Source organism: Protopterus annectens, chromosome 8.part0 (genome assembly GCF_019279795.1).
Source record: "Protopterus annectens isolate FY-2018-M chromosome 8.part0, PAN1.0, whole genome shotgun sequence".
Classification (NCBI taxonomy): Eukaryota; Metazoa; Chordata; order Ceratodontiformes; family Protopteridae; genus Protopterus; species Protopterus annectens.
In genome coordinates, this window is record NC_056741.1 from 1,640,243,627 (window position 1) to 1,640,263,931 (window position 20,305).

General features: G+C 46.2%; 1 protein-coding gene across 1 annotated transcript in view; it reads right to left on the bottom strand.

Annotated features, from left to right (window-relative positions):
- NCAPD3 (non-SMC condensin II complex subunit D3) overlaps nt 1-20,305 on the bottom strand; it is a gene marked incomplete in the record, with an annotated part of 2,635,837 nt that overhangs the window by 783,300 nt on the left and 1,832,232 nt on the right. The window contains 1 exon segment of the mRNA XM_044081165.1: nt 1,693-1,892. Within this exon segment, the coding sequence (XP_043937100.1) occupies nt 1,693-1,892 (200 nt within the window).

Below are 20,305 nucleotides of genomic sequence, written 5' to 3' on the forward strand. Positions count from 1 at the left end.
CCAATGTGGCAAGGAAAACACTTATTCAGCCTGTCCAAAGCCAGGGGCCCCATCTGGACGCATGGTGGAAATGTGTTGGGAGTGTCTAACATCTATGCTATACCAATGAGATAACCTGCTTCCTGATGTTTATTCACACTGTCATTCCACTTTGTGGGGACAAAGAAGGCATTATCCTTTGTAGCAGTGTAATTCCACTCTGCAGACTAGCATCCCAAACATCTGAACTTTTGAGAAGACAAGAGTTCCTCAGGCTTCTTTCTTAAGTAATGGTTCATCTTCCTAATAAAAGATCATCTTCATATCTGCTTAAAGAAGGCTTGATAAACATGAGAGACTCACCAAGGAAAGATCATGTGTGTGGACTAAAGAGATGGGATGGTTCACTGTTCTTATCTGTCTCTAAAGAAAGGATATTGGCAGATTCAGACTACCCCATTCAAGCTAAACACTGGGAGAAAGACATCTTTCCCTCTCTAGCAGATGCCCATTCTTTACTTGCCCCTGTCTTCCAGTGTGGAGTGAAGGACAAACTTCCAGAATGAGAGGAAACAGCTCACAGTAATGGCACCTGCTCAAGAAAGACTTATGCTAGGGGCCTAGATCTGCTATTGCAGTATATTCCCCAACAGTGACCACCCTAGACTCACTCAAATTTTCCATCAGACATCAAAAAGGATCCTAATATACAAAGTCCTAGGGAACAGGCTAGATGTAATCAATCACCTTGAGACAGTGATGCCTGACTGACTGGAGATGAGTGTAGCAAACACTCTTGAAAGCACCACCCCTGTCTAAAGTGACAATTGTGAGTGTGCCTCCACCAGTCACCAAACTGCAAGATGGGGATCTCAAATAACTAGCTAATCTTGGAAAAGGATCACTCATCCATCTACCAACTTAACTGAATAAGCTACATGGAACTTCAACAAGGTGTCTATTTTTCCCACACAGAGGGTGTCAGAGAGAGAGTCTCTTAGATCTGCCAGCTAAAATGATTTTATCTGAACTAATCTTTTGTACTCTGAATACCTATCTAATCTGGGAAAATATCACCACCTGCAGAGTCTACAGGGATATTTCTGAAATGCACTTATCTCCAGGAGAATTTGGTGATGACCTTCTTTTCATTTTTCTGTCCTACTTATGGCATTCTAACAGAGACCTGGCCTGGAGGTGGGACCCTATTACAAACCCCCATATTAGGGGTTTTAACTGCTATCATCCTTTTTACAGTGAAGCAAGCCAGCAGTTTCTCAGTCTATTTCTGGTAGATGAATGAACTATTGGAACATAAAACAGTTTCACACAGTACTTCTCTTTCAAGATGTACAGATGTTGTTGGCATATGGGTCTTGGCTTAGAATGCTTTCTTGATACCAAATGTGTAATATTTTCTTACTTAAGAATTAAGCCCCAAACTGTGAGTTGCAGAGGAAGAAATTACATGCTTAGGTGCTTGATGTGCTCACCTAGTGTACAGCGTGATATCAGGGTATCATAGTATGTGTATGGTCCTGAACACACAGGCTTCCAATAAAACCAGGCCAGTTCAGAAAGATAGTAGTATGGACCCAGATGTAGATCCACCAATGAGGATTCAAAATGTAAGATCTTGTGTCAAACCTATATCATTAAAATAATTTAAGCATGTAAGGTATGTTTAATTTCAGTAATGCACAAGGTACTCACATGTGAAATTAATTTCTTTTGAGCTGCTTCAATAACAACATTAGCCATGGCCATTTCATCATCTTCCACTGCAACCTCCTCTCCAGGTTTTGTTCGCATTGCTGACAGTTTAATCTCCTTAGAGCTTAAAACATCAAAGGTATCTGAAAGCAAATCACTAGCTTCCATATCCAAAGAAAGAATTCCATCTACAAAACATACTTAAAAGAAAATAAAAAAAAAGTTTAGTGAAATACAGCAGCCTGATCAAACTTTACTTTGCAGATTTAATGAGACAATCATTTGCCTTGTAAAGGATTTCACTTTTTATTACTGCCATTTACCACAAGACAAGCAAAAATCAATTAATGATGACTTTTCTTAACAAGTGGCTTGTTAAAACATTCATTTACTTTGTTTTGACAACTAGGTAAGGACAGAGAGCCCAATGCCCTTCTAAAACCATATCCAGCTCCAAGGTATAGCACAATGTTCAACGTACTACAAATCCTGCTTGTAAATACATATTGCATACTCTTTCAAAATGCTCTATTAGTAGCCAGCTCTCTTCTTCATCTCCAAATTTCATATTTAGGGCAAGCAAGTTCAACACAACACAGTCTGGACGTTGCTTTGGTCAGGCATTGAAAAGTGCAGAAGGACCTGGAACTAACAGATCTATAGTAGTTGTATCTGTTGATCTGACTGAAGACCCCCCCCCCCCCCCATTGCAGGAAACTGTTGAGATTTCTTCTTCTGATACCTTCAGCTCAGCAAAGGTTAGAACTTTCTTTACCTATCATGTTCTGGGGCACAAAAGCCTCTGGCTAGTGCAAATCATGTCGAACGACCAGACTAGGAGAGTACTTGCATTCCATGCCCACTGGGTTCAACCCCCCCCCCCATGTACAACCTGAGACACAGAAACAAAAGAATATTAAAAACATATATACACTGCACAATCAACAAGAAAATCTACCTGCAAGAGACAGATGGAAAATGCATCCAGACAGAGATGTCGGTACAGCAAATAAGGACACACAAGCAGCCTTCTCCACTTATTAAAGATGGCGAAAGCACTCTGTTGCATGAGCAACTAACTGTTGGGTAAACTTCCAAGCAGTAAAAAATGTAAAGGTACATTGGAGGGAAGAGTCAAAGTGGTTAAAATGCATGGGCTCAGAAAACTGAGCTCTGAAGTATCAGAATGGTAAAGAAAGTGAGGCTCCTGGAATCATGCTCCAAACAATGCCTGGTGAAGATGAAAAGTATTATCCAAGTACACAAGGCACAAATGTCTTCAATGGAGATGTATGTCAAGTAAGCAGTAGAAGCAGCCACACCTCTAGCATTCTGGGATTTAATAAAATATTTTTGAAAGAGCAGTCAGCTGCCTAATGTTAAAATAAAACACAGTCAGCAATCCACCAGGAAAAGGTTTGTTTCATTACTTAAGCTCCTCTCTGCAACATTAAAGATGACCGAACTGCTGTGTGTTGCAGCACTCGCATACCCTTTTATAAGTAAAACAGGAGTAAGCAACATAGCCAAAGTCTGAAGGCTCTTCTTCATGGGGGCTGTACATCTTCCTGCCTTTATAGTGGGGGGAAAAGTGATTTAAGCACAGTTCAAGGAGGACACAATTTGAAATACTCCTGAGTGTCATGTGGTCCTTCTGGAAAAAAGAAAAAAAAATTGCTCCCCTAAAGACAAGGGTTTGAAACTTGGAAAACTCAGAAGCATAGTGTTGACATACAGGAACATCACCTTGCAAAAGATGAACTTCAAAGCCATTGAATCAGCTAGTTCAAGAGAAAAGAAAACTTTTCATAGGTTAGGTACTAGGGGCCTTGCGAGCCATTTTAAGCCTAGCCAATTTCCTTTTTTGTGCTCAAAATAACCTATCCCATTTGATTACAGATTGACCGTATTCATCCAGTGGTCGATAGTTATATACTACTCCTAATACCAATAAATGGGATCATATCACAGATAATTTCAGTGGGCCCATGCATGGGATAAAGCATTTATGAGCTGCCCCTGTCCATTAATAGCATTGGGAGGTGGGGGTGGGGGGCAGCCCTGGGGCAAATTTTCTATTTCCCATTCACAGATCTAAGTTGCGCTTGAAAATGGACAGGGATGAACTTTGTTTTATATGGATGTGGAGTCTGTACTACAGCAGTGGTATCCTCTGCAAAATATACCTTTCTCTCCAAACCATCTGATGATGTTACAGATGAGATTTAGATTCCTAGATGGAGCATTTCTGATGCTATCTGACTTCCTGATGTTCAGGGAATCTATCAGTAATGGGTTGGAGGGTGCCTTGAATGCCAGACGAAGTTACCTCTTAACATTCTGTAGGATACTGAGTACAGCAACAAGGCTTTGAGTCAGTCTATGGTCAGTCCATGTAGGACATGTTATTTAGTCCTTGTATCTTTTTAGTAAGGTATATCTGGGGGTGTTCCAGTTGTATGTGCCTGGACAGATACATGCCAAAGCGGCATTATATTCAATGAATGGCCTAATGAGGGCTGAGTAAAGGAGTAGAATAAAATCCTAAATATAGACACAATCCCTTTGTTTATAAGCTGTGCAATATAGAAGGTCTTTCTTACAACAGTTACAGGTTGGTCAAAAGGTAGTTCACCGTCCATACAAGTTCCCAAATCCTGAACAGCTGAATCTACTCTTAGAGAAGTATTGTCCATGCGGTAGTTCTCTGGGGTAGATGACTTCCCAAAGGATACAATAATGCATTTTTTGGCATTTAGTTTCAATCCATGATTTGGCACCAGTTATTTACTTGAGACAAACCTTCCTGCAAGATGGCCAAGTCATGTGGGGATTCAATGATTGCTCCTAGCTTGCAGTGATCTGCAAACTTAGTCAGCCAGAGCCCTTTGGAATTGGCTTTTACTTCAGAAAACTAAATGCCAAACAGGAGAGATCTTGGCACAGAATCTTGTGGACTCCACTGATGGCTGATCTCTTTGTGGAGGTAACTTCCCCTATTTTTATTATTTGTGTCCTATTTGTGAACCGGTTGGAAATCCAGCAGGTGACAGAGGTTAATTCTCAATTTATTTAACTATTCCACTAAATCAGAGTGCAGAATTGTGTTAAAAGGTTTGGCCGGGTGAAGGTATGCGGTGTTTACTGTTTTGCCTTCATCCATTGCTTTAGTGATCTTTTCAAAAAACTCACCAGGTTGAATAAGCATGACCTGCACTTCACTAAAACAGACCGGTCCAGCATTTGGAAGTTCCCTATGTCCTGATTGATTAATTCTCTGGTAACTCTTTCCATGGCTTTGTATGAGGGTGGTCATACTTATGGGTCTGTTAAAAGTGCTGACTGCAGATGTTTTCCATTCACTTGGTACAAAACCTGTATGGAGGCTGAAACTGAACAGTGCTGTTAGGAGTGTGGGTAAATAGTGATTCATGCTATTTCAACACATATCCACGGATACTGTCAGGACCCATCAATGCAGTATTTTTAGCTTTTGATAGCACTTTCAGGACTTGGTCTTGTGTGAAAATTGGAGGTGAGCCAGTTTCAGGTATATCTTGAGGGACAGGAGGAAGGGAAAGAGTGGAGAGATGGGCAAAATTAGAGCGAAATTTATATATATAAAAAAAGAAGTTATGTACTCACCATAATGTTCCACCTGAGTTGTTCTTCATTTGTTTTCAACCTGTGGGTTCCCAGATCTGTCTCAGATCTGACTTGGCTGCATATCCAGCATCTGATCTGAGCTCAAAGCTCCTCCCCTTACCCATAATGCCAGTCTCTTTCCTCCCTTCAGATAACGTTTGCTGCCCAATGTAGTGATCTCACCTGAACCAACACAACCTTGTCCCTACCAGAATCCATGAACAAGGAGAAGGATAAGCACCACCCTGACAGTGACCACCTGCTGTACTCACTGGACCACTCAACAGTTTACACAAGGCAGGGCGAAGAAGGGATGGGCGGTTGAAGACAAATGAAGAACAACTCAGATGGAACGTTATGGTGTGTACATAACTTCTTTATCTGAAGTTGTTGTCTTCATTTGGTCTTCAACCCGTGGGACAGAGTCCCCAGCTAATAAACACCTGGGAGGGACTCATGGAAGGATATTTCGGAGAACAGCAGAGCCAAAGGTTGCCCTATTCCTGGATATAATGTCCAACTTATAATGCGAGATGAAGGTATGAGATGAGGACCAAGTAGCTGAAGAACAAATATCGTCTAATGAAACTCTAGACCAAAAGGCCGCAGAAGTAGCCATAGATTTGGTGGAATGTGCCTTCATATGACTTAGCGGGGAAATCCCTCTGGCAGAATACACCCAAATGACACACTGGGAAATCCAACGGGCGATAGTGACCTTAGATATTGGTTTCCCTAAAAAGGGTTTAGAGTAGGAAATGAAAAGTTGGTTGGACTTGCGAAAGGTTTTAGTCCTGTGCAGAAAGAAACGTAATTGTCTGTGCAAATCCAATAAATGCAATTTATATTCTCCCTTATTTTGAAAATTTGGAAAGAAGACCAGGAGATTGATCACCTGATTAATGTTGGCCTCTGAAGCTACTTCAGGGAGAAAGGATGTATTAGTATGCAAGGACACCCTGGCCTTATGAAAAATCATATAAGAGGCTTTGAATGACAATGCCTGAAGTTCTGAAACTCTCATGGCAGAAGTTATAGCAATCAAGAATGCAGTTTCCAGGACAAAAATTGCAGATCCACTGAGGCTGCAGGTTCAAAGGGGGGGGGGGGGCACGAAATTAAGGTCTGTAGTACTAACGCAAGATCCCATGGTGGCGTAGGGTCCTTCACCGGGGGTTGAAGAAGAAAGGTACCTTTGAGAAAGGCTTGCAAAGCTTTGAAGATGCTAAGGAAATCATATTATCCCCCAAATGAAAATTTGGAATTGCAGTAAAGTGAACTTTGGCTGTGGAAAAACTGCCACCTTGCTGAAAGATTCCAGTTAAAAATTCCAGCACTAGGGAAACTGGGGGAGTGAAAGGATCTAGGGCATGCTGTGAAGCCCAGATCGAAAAAAAGTCTCCATTTGCTGGAGTACACCTTTTCTGGTGGAAGACTTGTGAGCAGCCACCAGGATTCTTTTGAGAGGAGAAGATAAGCCGGGAGTCCTAATTATTAGGGGAACTGGAGCAGCCAAGCAGTGAGCTTCAGACTGTCCAGGTCTGGATGGGGAATCCCTGAGGAATGAAAGATGAGATCCAGAACTGGATCCAAAGTCCATGGTGGAGCCACCAGATGAGACCAGAGAGAGGGAAACCAGACATGGCAAGACCAGAATGGGGCAATGAGGATCACTAGGCCCCCCAGCCTGCAAGCTTTCTGAAGGAATGTTTGTATTAAGGGAAGAGGAGGATAAGCATACAGAAAAGCAGGGAGCCAAGCATGAATCAGACCATCTCTGGGGGCTTCCCCAGTGGGGGGTTCAGAGCGAAGAATCCACTACATTTCGTGTTGGAAGGAGAGGTGAAGTGATAGCAGCAAGGCTGAATCCACTTGAGAAGGATCTGTTTTGCTACTGAAGGATTCAGAGACCATTCGTAAGGCTTCAGAATAGATCTGCTGAGCCTGTCCGTTACAATGTTGGACCTTCGCAGAATGTGCGTTGCCACCAGAAAATGGCCAGTGGAGATCATCCACTCCCACACTCTTATGGCTTTGTGACATAGGGGATAGGATCTGGTTCCCTCCTGCTTGTTGATGTACCAGACAACTGACATTGTCCATCTGTATAGCAATCGAACCTGAGGGAAGATGGGCATGGACAGCCTTGCAATGCTAGAAGCACTGCCTTCATCTTCAGGACGGTGATATACAATCTGGTCTCGTAAGGGGACCACGTACCTTGAACTGTCCTTCCTGAGCAGTGTCCCCCCACCCTAGCTGGGAGGCATTAGTGGTCACCGTGGCCGTGGGGAAAGGTGGAAGAAAGGGATGACCCTGAACAAGGTCCAAGGAATTAATTCACCATAGAAGAGAGTCCCCTGCACACTCGAGAGATTCGGACAGGGTGAGTTAACAGAAGATCTAACAAGGACCATTATACTGCAAGGATCCATTGAAGAACCTGCATGTGAAAACGCGCCAAAGGCAGGAGACTGATCATGGCCACTATGGCCCCCAATGCCCTTAATACTATTTCCGCTGTCTGAGACTGAGTTTGAAGAATGCAAAGAACATGTAGCTTCAGAGTGTATACCCTGTCTGGAGTAAAAAAAAATTAGAAGTTATGTACTCACCATAACGTTCCATCTGAGTAGGTGTCTTCATTTGTCTGCAACCTGTGGGTCTTGGATCCGATATCGGATCCGAGCCGGCAATTATTTATACAGCTATGGATCCGAGCTCCTAACTCCTCCCCTCACCCATAATCCCCTGCCAACCCCAATTGACCTCAGATCAAGTTTGCCCTCTTATATACCTTAAAGGGTATCCCAAAAAGGCAGGAATAATACTAATTCTTCTGAAGGCCAAGGGGAAGGAGGGGGGGATGGTTGCAGACAAATGAAGACACCTACTCAGATGGAACGTTATGGTGAGTACATAACTTCTAAATCTGAAGTAGGGACTTCATTTGTCTGCAACCTGTGGGACAGAGTCCCCAGCTACCTGAATCTTGGGCGACCATCATGGAAGGATGTTCCGGAGCACTGCGGAGCCAAAGGATGCCCTACCTCTGGAGGTGACGTCCAACTTGTAGTGATGAATAAAGGTATGAGATGAGGCCCCAAGTGGCTGCCGAGCAAATATCATCCAAAGGGAGCCTAGATCTGAATGCAGTAGAAGTAGATACGGAACGAGTAGAGTGAGCACGGATCCTATGAGGTGCGGGCCTCCCAGAAGCTTCATAAGCTAGATGGATACATTGGGAAATCCAGTGTGATAAGGTGACCTTCAAAACAGCTTTACCCAAATTGAATTTAGAAAAGGAGACGAACAGCTGATCAGATTGTCTGTGACCAGCAGTTCTATGAATATAGAAACGCAGCTGCCTGTGCACATCTAATGAGTGCAGCTTGTATTCTCCTTTATTTTGGTAATTAGGGAAAAAAACAGGGAGATTGATGGACTGATTGATGTTGGTTTCTGAGGCCACCTTAGGTAAGAAGGATGGATTGGTAATGAGGTACACTCTATCCTGATGAAAAACCAAATAAGGGGGTTTTACGGAAAGAGCTTGAAGTTCTGAAACTCTTTTCGCAGAGGTGATGGCTACTAAGAAAGCTGTTTTCCAAGACAGGTATTTAAGATCAGCAGTGGCAGCTGGTTCAAAGGGGGAAGCAGTCAAGGCCTGAAGAACTAGCAATAGATCCCAAGGGAGTATGGCTTCTCTGATCGGGGGCCTAAGCAAAAAGGTACCCTTGAGGAAGGTTTTACACAGTTTAGCTGACATCAAGGGACCAGTTTCATGACCTACATGGTAATGTGAGATGGCTGCCAATTGTACCTTGACTGTCGAACAGCTAGCCCCTTGATGAAAAAGCCCTGTAAGGAAGTCCAAAACTGACGTCAGCGGAGCAGTAAGGGGGTCCACATTATGATGCTCCGCCCACACTGAAAAGCGCTTCCATTTACTGCGGTAAACCTTCCTGGTGGAAGGTTTATGCGCTGCCACCAAGATGGCTATGACCGGAGAGGACATACCAAGAGTCCTAATTAAGAGTGGAACTGGAGCAGCCAAGCTGTTAGCTTCAGGCTGTCCAGGTTCGGGGTCGGTAAGCCTGATGGGTGGGAAATCAGATCCGGACTGGGATCTAGAATCCAGGGAGGATTCAGCAAGTGAGACCACAGGTAAGGGAACCAAGTTTGTCGAGGCCAGAATGGGGCAATGAGGATCATCTTGCTACCCAACCGAGAGGCATTCTGTAACATCTTTAGCATCAGGGGAAGAGGAGGATAGGCATAAAGTAGACCGGGCGGCCCAGCATGCACTAGAGCGTCTCTGGGGGCTTCCTCTGTTGGGGGAATCAGGGCGAAGAAGTTGTCGCATTTCGTATTTGAGGGAGAGGCAAAAAGATCGCAGCAGGGTTGCCCCCATTTTGCAAAAATCTGCTTCGCTACACGGGAGTTGAGAGACCACTCGTAAGGGGAAAGAATAGTGCGACTGAGTTTGTCCGCCAGGATGTTGGACCGTCCCGGAATGTGCGTTGTGATTAGAAAGCGGTTGGTGGAGATCGCCCATTCCCACACTCTCATGGCCTCTCAGCATAGAGGATAAGACCTGGTTCCCCCCTGTATGTTGATATACCAGACAACTGACATGTCTGTCTGTATCGCAATGGTTCCGGCGGGAAGAAGGTTGTGAAGTGCTTGCAACGTTAACACCACTGCCCTCAACTCCAGAACATTGATATGCAGGGAGGTCTCTGAGTCGTTCCATGTGCCTTGGACTGTTCTGCCTGAGCAATGCCCCCCCCACCCGAGGCGAGAAGCGTCCGTGGTCACTGTGACTAGGGGAGGTGGGGCGCAGAAGGGCCGACCTGTATGCAGGTCTGGGGAATGCAGCCACTATAACAGGGCCCTCCTGCAAGCTTTGCTGATCCAGACAGGGTGGTGAAGAGAGAGAAGTTGGAAGGACCACTGTACTTGAAGGGTCCACTGTAATACCCTCATGTTTAGGCGAGTGTATGGGAGAAGAGTAATCGCCGCTGCCATAGAGCCCAGTGCCCTCAGGACCAATTCCGCGTGAGAAGCTTCTGATTGGAGGATGGCCCGCACATGAAGACTGAGGTTGTGTAGTCGTTCTGAGGTGAGGTAGGCTCGAAGACTTCTTGTATCCAACCTGGCCCCTATGAAGTCTATCACTTGTGTTGGAGCAAGGGAGGACTTGTCCATATTGATCGTAACGCCTAACCGGGGGGCTAGGCAAAGAAATAAATCTCTGGCTGAGCAGAGTAGATGCCTTGTTGGGGCGGTAAGGAGCCAGTCGTCCAGGTACGGGAAGACCTGCATTCCCTGGAGTTTCAGGTGGGCCGCTAACACTGCTAAAACTTTGGTGTTCACCCTGGGGGCTGTGGTGAGGCCAAAGGGAAGAACCCTGAACTGATAGTGACTGGCTCCCAGCCGGAAGCAGAGAAACCTCCTGGATCGCCTGTCCATTAAGATGTGGTAGTACACATCCTTGAGGTCTATAGAGCACATCCAGTCATTCTCCTGTAACAGGGGGAAAATGGATTGAAGAGTGACCATTCCGAATTTCTCCTTGGTTACTGCCAGGTTCAAAAGGATTGGTCTCAGGTCCCCCATCTTTTTTGGCACCAGAAAGAACCTGGAGTAAAACCCTAATCCGAGCTGGTCTGGGGGGACGGGTTGGATGGCCCTTTTTTCGAGCAGCTGCCGGATTTCCGCGGTTGCAGCCTCCCTCTGATCGGGTGGTACATCGGGGAGGTTCTTGAGTCTGGGGACATGAAGCATAGGGATTTTGTAACCTCTGGATATAATCCGAAGCACCCAGCGGTCTGACGTAATGGACTCCCATGCTGCCAGGTGCCTCGAGAAATGCCCCCCGACTGCCACCAGAGTGGAGCAGTCGGGCAACCCTTCAGGGCTGTTGCCTGGGCCGATCAGAGAAGGATTCTCTGGACCCAAAATTTCTCGGTGCCCCTCTGCCTCTAAGGCGGCGTCCTCCCTGTCCTCCTCTGCCACAGAAGGACTGGTTGTCTGGAGCAAGTTGGGAATGCTGCGATTTCCGTTACCACATCTTCTTCTGTCCCTTTTGGTTCTTGGAAAAGGACCTCTGGGGAGCAGAGAAGCGGACTCCGACGGCAGACAGCGTCTTCCTGTCCTTCTTGCTCTGGACAAGTGTCTCGCGAACTGTTTTGCCAAATAAGGCAGAACCATCAAAGGGGGCATTCGCAAAGGACGCCTTAAAGGGCTCTGCGAAGTCACAATGTCGGAGCCAGGCCTGGCGCCTCATCACTAGGTCCGCTCTGCTGGCTCTAGTGGCTCCCTCAGTAGCGTGAGAAAGCCGCATAGAGGTGTTGGAAACAGATCTGAGAGTGGCCATACGAGTGGAGTACAGTTGCTTGTCCTCCGCCGACATGGACTCCGGGGGGAGGCAGCGTATTCTTTGATAAGATCGCGCTGCATCCTGATGACATGTGCCATGTAGTTCAGAGACCTTACCGAGAAGATCGCTGAACTGAATACCCGCTTCCCAAGGCAATCCATCAATCGAGACTCCTTGCTCGGAGGATGGACCGAGGGACTCTCCTGAGCCAGTTCCCTCTTAGTGGCTGCCGCCATCAACATGGCATCTACAGGGAGACCCTTGCTCCAGTGGGGACGGTCTGCGGGGGGGCTCAATATTCTGTCCGGGCGCTTGGGAAAAGGCTCCACAGTGTCCGGCTCCTTCCATGCCCTAGTGGTCACAAGGTCCACCAAGGGGTCGGCCGGAGGGGACACCCAAGAGGTAGACGGGCCTGCTTCGAATGCCTCCAGGAACACGGACTTGTCGGAGGAAGCCTTGGGGGCAGACCACCCCCCCCTGAGCCTAAGCATTTCCATGATGTCTCCAAAGGAGACATCCTCGGGGGGTGATCTTGGGAAGCCTTCCCCTTCATCCAAGTCCGTGTCCTCTGTTAAGGACTCGGGGGAGTCTACGTGCCTCCTCTTACACTTGTGCTTGCGAGGCAGAGCGGAGACAAGGGTCGGGGGTCTGGATGCTCTCGACAGAGCCCTCTCCACTACATCGAAGGCCAAGGGGGAGCCGCTCTCCCTGGGCTCCGAGAGCCGACTCCCACTCGGATCCGATGAAGGGATCTGAACCGGCGCCGAGACCGTCGGATCCGAGGGACCAGTGTGCTCCGACCTGGACGGAGCCGGAAGCACACTGAATCCCTCGGATCCGAAGCTCGGGCCACGGCTCCGAGAGGTCGGATCAGATGATGGAACCAACAGACTCGAGGGCAGGGTCGGATCCGAAGTACCCAGTACTGTCAGCGCCGACCCACCCCCGGCTCCAACGCTGCCCGGCTCCAAGCGCTCTGAACCCAAGAAGCAGGTCGGAGAAGGAGCTATCGGAGCAAAAAAGAGTGTCGAGCTCCCCCCCAAAAGGGGGGGAGGCAGGAGCACTCCCATCTGCAGCTGGGCCTGGATGAACCTTCTCATCATCCGGTCCAAGTCTGCGTCAGACAGGCTGTAGGTGGATCTCGACGAGGCCACCGAGGCAGGCCTGGAGTGCCGCCTCGATGACCTCGACGGAGATTGGGTCTCTTCCTCCTCTGGTTCCGGGGAGAAGCAAGATGATCGGAGTCGAGGAGGAGGAGACCTAGAAGCCGTGGAGGGAGAAGCCCGCTTAGCTGGGGGGGGCCGAAGCGGAGGCCTCGGCCCGCAGCTTGTGGTGCTTCTCCCTCCGTTTCTCCCTCCTGGCCTCCCTATCCTCCGGCGCTTTAGTGGGAGTTTGAATCCCGGCTGGAGGAAGGGGGGCAGGAGTGGCTACCACCACAGGCTGGGGAGGTGCCATGGGAGTAGCGGAGGCTGAAGCCGACTCCGGGGGCAAAAGTCCTGCCAGGACCAGCTTCGACCTCTGCTCTTTCAGTGCTCTGGGGTTGAATCCTGCACAAATCGTGCATCCTGAGGACATGTGTTCAACCCCGAGGCACCGAACGCACAGAGTGTGGCCATCCGCCAGTGAAAGCTTATGGCCACACTCGGTGCACTTAGAAAAAATGGGCTTTGGGGCCTCTGACATTTTTCTAAGGAAAGGACTACACACGCACACCAGGCCCCAAAACACAAACACACACACACTACGACCAGCGAGGGGAGGAACACTAAAAAAATAAAATTAAAAGAGTTAAAAGTTAACCTAAAGGGATCCTAAACACACACTCAATTTAAAAAGGAAAGATTTTCTGTTTTTTTTTAAACAAGTTTTTTAACAACTTATCTGAAGTCGCCTGGAGCTCTGCAATCCAGCTGTCTCTCTAAAAGCGGCAAACTAGATCTGAGGTCAATTGGGGATGGCAGGGGATTATGGGTGAGGGGAGGAGCAAGGAGCTCGGATCCATAGCTGTATAAATTGCCGGCTCGGATCCGATATCGGATCCAAGACCCACAGGATGCAGACAAATGAAGTCCCTACTTCAGATCTTTGGTTTAAATTGTGACTGAGCCCCAATGAAGTCTAATACTTGGACTGGGGCCAGAGATGATTTGTTGAGATTGATGGTAATGCCTAACCTCTGGGCTAGGAGGATAAAGGAATCCCTCGCTTGACAAAGTTGATGCTCAGAAGGGGCAGCGAGGAGCCAATCGTCCAGGTAAAGGAAGACCTGTATACCCGGGAGTCTCAGGAGAGCCACTACTACTGACATCACTTTGGTAAACATCCTGGGGGCTGTGAACAAACTAAAAAAACTCTCTCACTTCCCCCAAGGACTCTGCTCAAACAATCCAAAATTATCCACGAAGCAAGAGAAAGCAGAATCCAAACAGACAGTTGTAATAATTTATTGTAAAACAAATGTTAGCGCTTTCAGGTATAATTCCTTCTTCAAACGATAAAAGCTACTACAGATAAAAACTCTTATATAATAAAATTTGTAATTAAATTCAAAAGCAACCAATAAAAAAAAAAATGTTTAATGTGCATCTTTTTAAGGCAGGTTTTAAAGGGATAGAGCTGTTTAACCCAGGTTGACTATCAGCTGCCAGCTCTATAATCCATTGCACTTCAGTGCATTCTGTTATATTCACATCACCCCCTCTTTTATTCAACCTAATTATATGCAACACCATAAAGGATAAGGGTATGACCAGAAAATTATGCAACATGCTGGTACAAAGCGTTACATTCATCCTTTAATCTAATAGAGGATAGTAATTTAAAATTCTGGTCTGAAACTTGCAATTGGTTAATGGTTAGACATCATCAGCAGTTAGAACGAGCTTAATATCTCTAAAACAAGCAGAACTTTTAGCAGATGACTTGTATGACTTTTTCCATATAGAACATCCAGTGATTCCCCTATTTAAAGCTTTTCCCAAAATGCATAAGAATATTTTACCTCCTCCTATGAGGCCTATAGTATCAGGCAGGGGATGGATAACTGAACATATATCCATATGGGTGGAGAATAAGTTGAAAGTACTAGTACCATTGTTTCCTAGAATTTTAAAGGACTCAGGTCAGTCAGTTTTTAAATAAATTGTATGAGGTATGCCAAGATCTAGACTTAAGTAGAGATTTATTGGTGAGTCTAGACGTTAACTTGTTTACGGTCATCAGCAATGAATATGGCTTGAAGGCCATTAAAGAAGTTTTACACTGGAAGATCATCTATGATGACAATACTAATATTTTAATACTGGACGTGATGATGTTGGTACTTGAAAATAATACTTTCTTATGCAATGGGTTAAATTGTAGGCAAAAACAGGGTGTAGCCATGGGCACACCCTGTGCCAGTTCCTACGCTAATTTAGTATTAGCTTACTGGGAGGAACAAAAAATATTTGGTTGTAACCATCAATGGAAGGAAGCTTTGATTCATTATGTGAGAATTGTTGATGATATTTTTTGTTGTGGGGGAAGGAAGCTGTAAAATTAACATGTTTTGTACATTACATGGAAAGTACTACTAGCTTCTTAAGATTTACAACCACCCTCAGTGAAAATACTATATACCTGCAGTGGTGGTGCTGCGGTAGCGTTGTCGCCTCACAGTAAGACGCTGTCTGGTTCGATCTTCAACTACAGCGTCTTCTGCGTGGAGACATGCGTGAATGGGTGTACCTTCATTGAAGGTTGTGCGTCAGGGCTGGTAACTCGGCACGTAAAAATCAACTACCAATCATTAGCGGACCGGAGTTCCGCTGTGGCGACCCCTAACCGGGAAAGGCCGAAAGACACAACAACTTAGTGAAAATACTATTGATTTTTTAGATATTACTTTGACAAAGAATCTTATGGGGAAGTTGGATACGACTTTACACAGAAAGGCATGCTGGCAGAATCATTATTTGGACTCTCACAGTATGCATCCTAGGCATACATTCCAGAACACAGTAATGGGACAAGGACATAGAATATCACGATTATGTACAGATACGGGTATTTTTATGAAAAAGTTGGATGTGTTGTATGGGCATTTGACTAACAGGGATTACTCCCAAGAACTGATAGCAAAGGGGAAGGATGTAGTCTTACACAATTGGAATGGTAGATCTAAGCCCTGGTTCTCAGACAATGGTGGTTCAGTATCAGGTACAACAAAGAGATGTCCTAATAATTATTTATTTATTTATTGACATTTGTTAACTGGGTTTGTCCAACTGGGCTTGTGGCCCATTTCAGTGGAGACCCGAGGAGAAAAGCTCCAGTAATACATTTTAAAATAAGTACAATTTTAAACAATATTGATATAATAGCAGTTATAGCAAAACGATTCACAAATGTTGGGTTACATGCATAAAGTTAAAGTTGCATTAAAAAGGTATGTAATGGTGTATATGTAATTAATGGTAATAAGTCCAGGATAATGCTCCGGTGTAGTAATAATATATATGATATCATCAGACAAAACTGGAAGATTCTTAGGAGTGATGAGGGACAAATTGGATGCTGAACCTAATTTTACATTTAAATGGAATAGTAACTTAAAAAACTTACTTTGTCACGAACCAGATATGAAATTTAGAAAGAAAAACATGTTGGCTTCAAACAGAACAGGCACCTTTTCCATGTAAACACTAAAGCTTATGCATTTATAGTCAAAATTATTTTATACATCCTATTACTAATAGAAGGTATACTTTTGAATTCTATGCAGACTGCCATACTGAAATTTTGATTTATTTGGCACAGTGTAGGTCCTGTCCCAGCTTTTATGTAGGCAAGACCAATTGTAAGTTTAAGACCAGAATTTTAAATCACCTACCCTCTATTAGATTAAAGGATGAACGTAATGCTTTGTACCAGCATGTTGCACATTTTGTCTGATCATACCTTTTCCTTTATGGTGTTGCATATAATTAGGTTGAATAAAAGGGAGTGATGTCAATATAACAGAATGCACTGAAGTGCAATGGATTATAGAAGTTGGCAGCTGATAGTCAACCTGGGTTAAACAGCTTTATCCCTTTAAAACCTGCCTTAAAAAAGAGGCGGGTTAAACAAAGTTTATGATTGGTTGCTTTTGAATTTAATTGTATATTTTATTGCTATACAAGAGTTTTTATCTGTAGTAGCTTTTATCGTCTGAAAAAGGGCTTATACCCGAAAGCGCTAAAGTTGGTTTTAAAAGAAATTATTACAATGGTCTGTTTGGACTCTGCCTTCTCTTGCTTTGTGGATGACCCTGGGGGCTGTGATGAGACCAAAGAGGAGCGCTCTGAACTGGTAATGATTGGCTCCTAGCCGGAAATGGAGAAACCTCCGAGAGCGCCTGTCCATCTTGATGTGATAGTATGCATCCTGGAGGTCGATCGAGCACATCCAATTGTTCTCCTGCACGAAGGGCAGGATAGGCTGAAAGGTGAACATCTGGAACTTCATCTTGGCCACTGACAGGTTCAAGGTGGAGAGATCCAAAATGAATCTTAGGTCCCCCGTTTTCTTTGTCACAAAAAAAACCCTGGAATAAATGCCTAATCTGGAGTGGTCTAGGGGGACAGATTGGATGACTCGCCTTCTTAGCAGATTTGCATTTCCAGTGCTGCATCCTAATGTGTGCGGGTGGAATGTCCGGGAGGTGTCTGGGTGGTGGGGTGCTCGAGAAAAGGGGATGAATACCCTCTGGATTTAATTTGCAACACTCTATGATCTTTTGTGATGGACTCCCATTCAGTTAGGTGTAGCGAGAGATGCCCCCCGACTGCCTCCTTAGGCTAGCAGCTGGGCAACCCTCCAGGGTTGCTGGGCGGGTCTCTCAGAGAAAGACTCTCGAGACTTGTAATTTCTCAGACCCCATCTGCCTCTAGGGCAGCACCTATCAAATCCCCCCCTGCCCCTAGGGGAAGGTGAGTCCTAAGTGTCTTGGGAAAAACTCGGAGATTTCTGGAACTACATCTTCTTGGTCCCTCGCTGACTCCTAGAGAAGGATCACTGAGGGGCTGCAAACCAGATTCAGATGACAGAGAGAGTCTTCCCATCCTTCTCACTCTGAACTAAGGTGTCACGTACAGACTTCCCAAAAAGGGAGGAACCATCATATGGGACATTAGTAAATGACTCCTTAAAGGGTTCTGAGAGCGCACAGAGCTGAGCCAGGCATGTAGCCTGATGGCAACGCTTGCACCAGCAGCTCTAGGGGCTTCCTCAGTCGCATGGGAGAGGAGATGCATAGAGGTGTTTGCATCTGATTTTAGGGTGGCCATATGAGCAGAAAACACCTTCTTGCCCTCTGCCGACATGCACCCAGGGGTCGACTCAGTGATTTCCTTTCACCAGGTCTCGGTGCAGCCGAATCTTGTGCCATGTAATTCAGCACCTGTACAGTGAAGGTCGCTGAAGCATACATCGACTTCCCAAAATGGTCCATCGTCCTTGACTCTCAGTCAAGAGGGTGGACTGTAGAGCTATAATGAGCGAGCTCCTTTTTAGTGGAAGCTGCCTCCACCATGGGACCAACCGGGAATCCTTTATTCCAATGTAATCTGTCTGAAGTGGGGCCCAAAACCTTGTCTGGGCATTTGGGAATGGGCTCCACCGTGATCGATTCCTTCCACGCCTGAAATGTAATGAGATCCACTAAGGGATCCGCAGGAAGGGACACCCAGGAAGTAGAGGGTCCTGCGCCAAATGCCTCCAGGAACACTGATTCGTCTGAGGTAAGTTTTTTGGCAGACCACCCCCCATGCTGGTGAAGGAGTTCCATGATGTCTCCAACATCCTTGGGGGGTGAGCGGGGGGGGGGGGGGGGGACCTTCCCCTTCCTCCAAATTGGTGTGCTCAGTGAGAAACTCCAGTGGGGAGTCTAAGTGCCTCCATTTGCACGTATGTTTGCGAGGTACCTCCTCAGTGGGGATCTCTGGGGGAAGACTCACCGACGTCTTGCTGTTCCCAAAAGGGAGCATCGTAGGCAAAGAGGCGGCAGGCTGTCCCTGAATTGGCAGAATGGCTGGATCTGCACCAGAAACAAGGGGAGCTAGGGCGGAATCCGATGACGAGATTGTCAAGGGTCTTGAATAGAGAGTACCCTTTCCACCACGTTGAAGGCTGAAGGGGAACAGACATCCTGAGAAAGAATAGGAGGAGCCGTAACCCTCTGACCTGATGGGGGAGTCACAGCCGAACCTCCAGGTGCTGAGATACCAAGGAAAGACTCTGCTCCAACAAACTGAGACCTGACACCACCCCCTCGTAACCGACGCTGAGGCTATGGCTCCGAGAACCTGTCGATCTGAGCTAGTCGAATCCAACCTGCTCAAGGTCATGGCCAGCGTTGAGATACAAGGTACCATTGATGCCGGCCTCTTGACACCAAGTGTCCTCGGATCCAAGGGCTCCGAAACCGGAGGTCGAATCGGAGGAGTAATATGGGTGAAAAAGGGCTGCATGCTCCCCGCTCCAGAGAGAGAGGGGCAGGCAAGGCTCTCATCTGTATCGGAGTACGGATGAACTTCCACATAATCCTATCCATCTCCACTTCGCTAAGACTACTGGTGGAATGGGAAGAAGAGGCAACCAACACCGGCCTGGAGGGGAGTTGAGGAGAAGCCTGAGCTGGCGACTGGGTCCAGAGCTCTTCTGGCTCCAGAGAGAGCCATGGGGAATGGAGCCGAGGAGACTCTGGCCTTGGAGCCAATCTAACTTTGGTTGGTGGGCTGGCGGAAGCAGAGAGACCTGGGGATCGGGTCTTAGGCCTATCTCTCTCTTGGATGATTTGTCTTCATCCCAATTACTCTTAGTGGGGGTTTGAGTCCCAGAGGCTGGGGAGGAGATCGGGGCAGAAGCCGAGGAGGCAGGGTCTTGAATCCTGGAGGAAGATGAGGGAAGAAGGTCCTTTAAGATTAGTTTGTTCCTCCTATCCATCAGTGCCCCAGGAATTAAACCCAGCACAGATGGAAAAAAGGGTCTGAAGATGGGCTGCCCCAAGACAAACACACAGTGTGTGGCCATCAGCTAGAAAGAGCTTATGACCAAACACTGTACATTTTCTGAAGCCAGGTTTGGGGGTTTCAGACATTGTCCCAACCTAAGGCCCAGCACACTTCTCAGTCGCACACACCATACACACAAGAGGAAATAGAGGGATTTTTTTTCAAACTGACGCAAAAGCGTGAAGGGAGGTAGAAAGTAGAAAAATAGAAAAGATAAAAAAGAGGAAATTTCAATCAAAGAGTTTCACTTACCAAAACGTTTACAGCAGAGAGTATGGACCGCGATGCAGACATGAAGCGGAGCAAACGAGATTCGAAGGTAGGAAGGAGGCAGGGGTATTATGGGTAAGGGAAGGAGCTTTGAGCTATGATCAGATGCTGGATATGCAGCAGTCTCGGATCCGAGACAGATCGGGGAACCCAAAAGGCTGAAGACCAAATGAAGACAACTTCAGGTTAGTAGGTTCACTATATTTTCAGCCTTAGCATTGATAACATTGTTCAGAATCAACTCAGTACACTGACGCATTGTGCTTTTGAGATTATG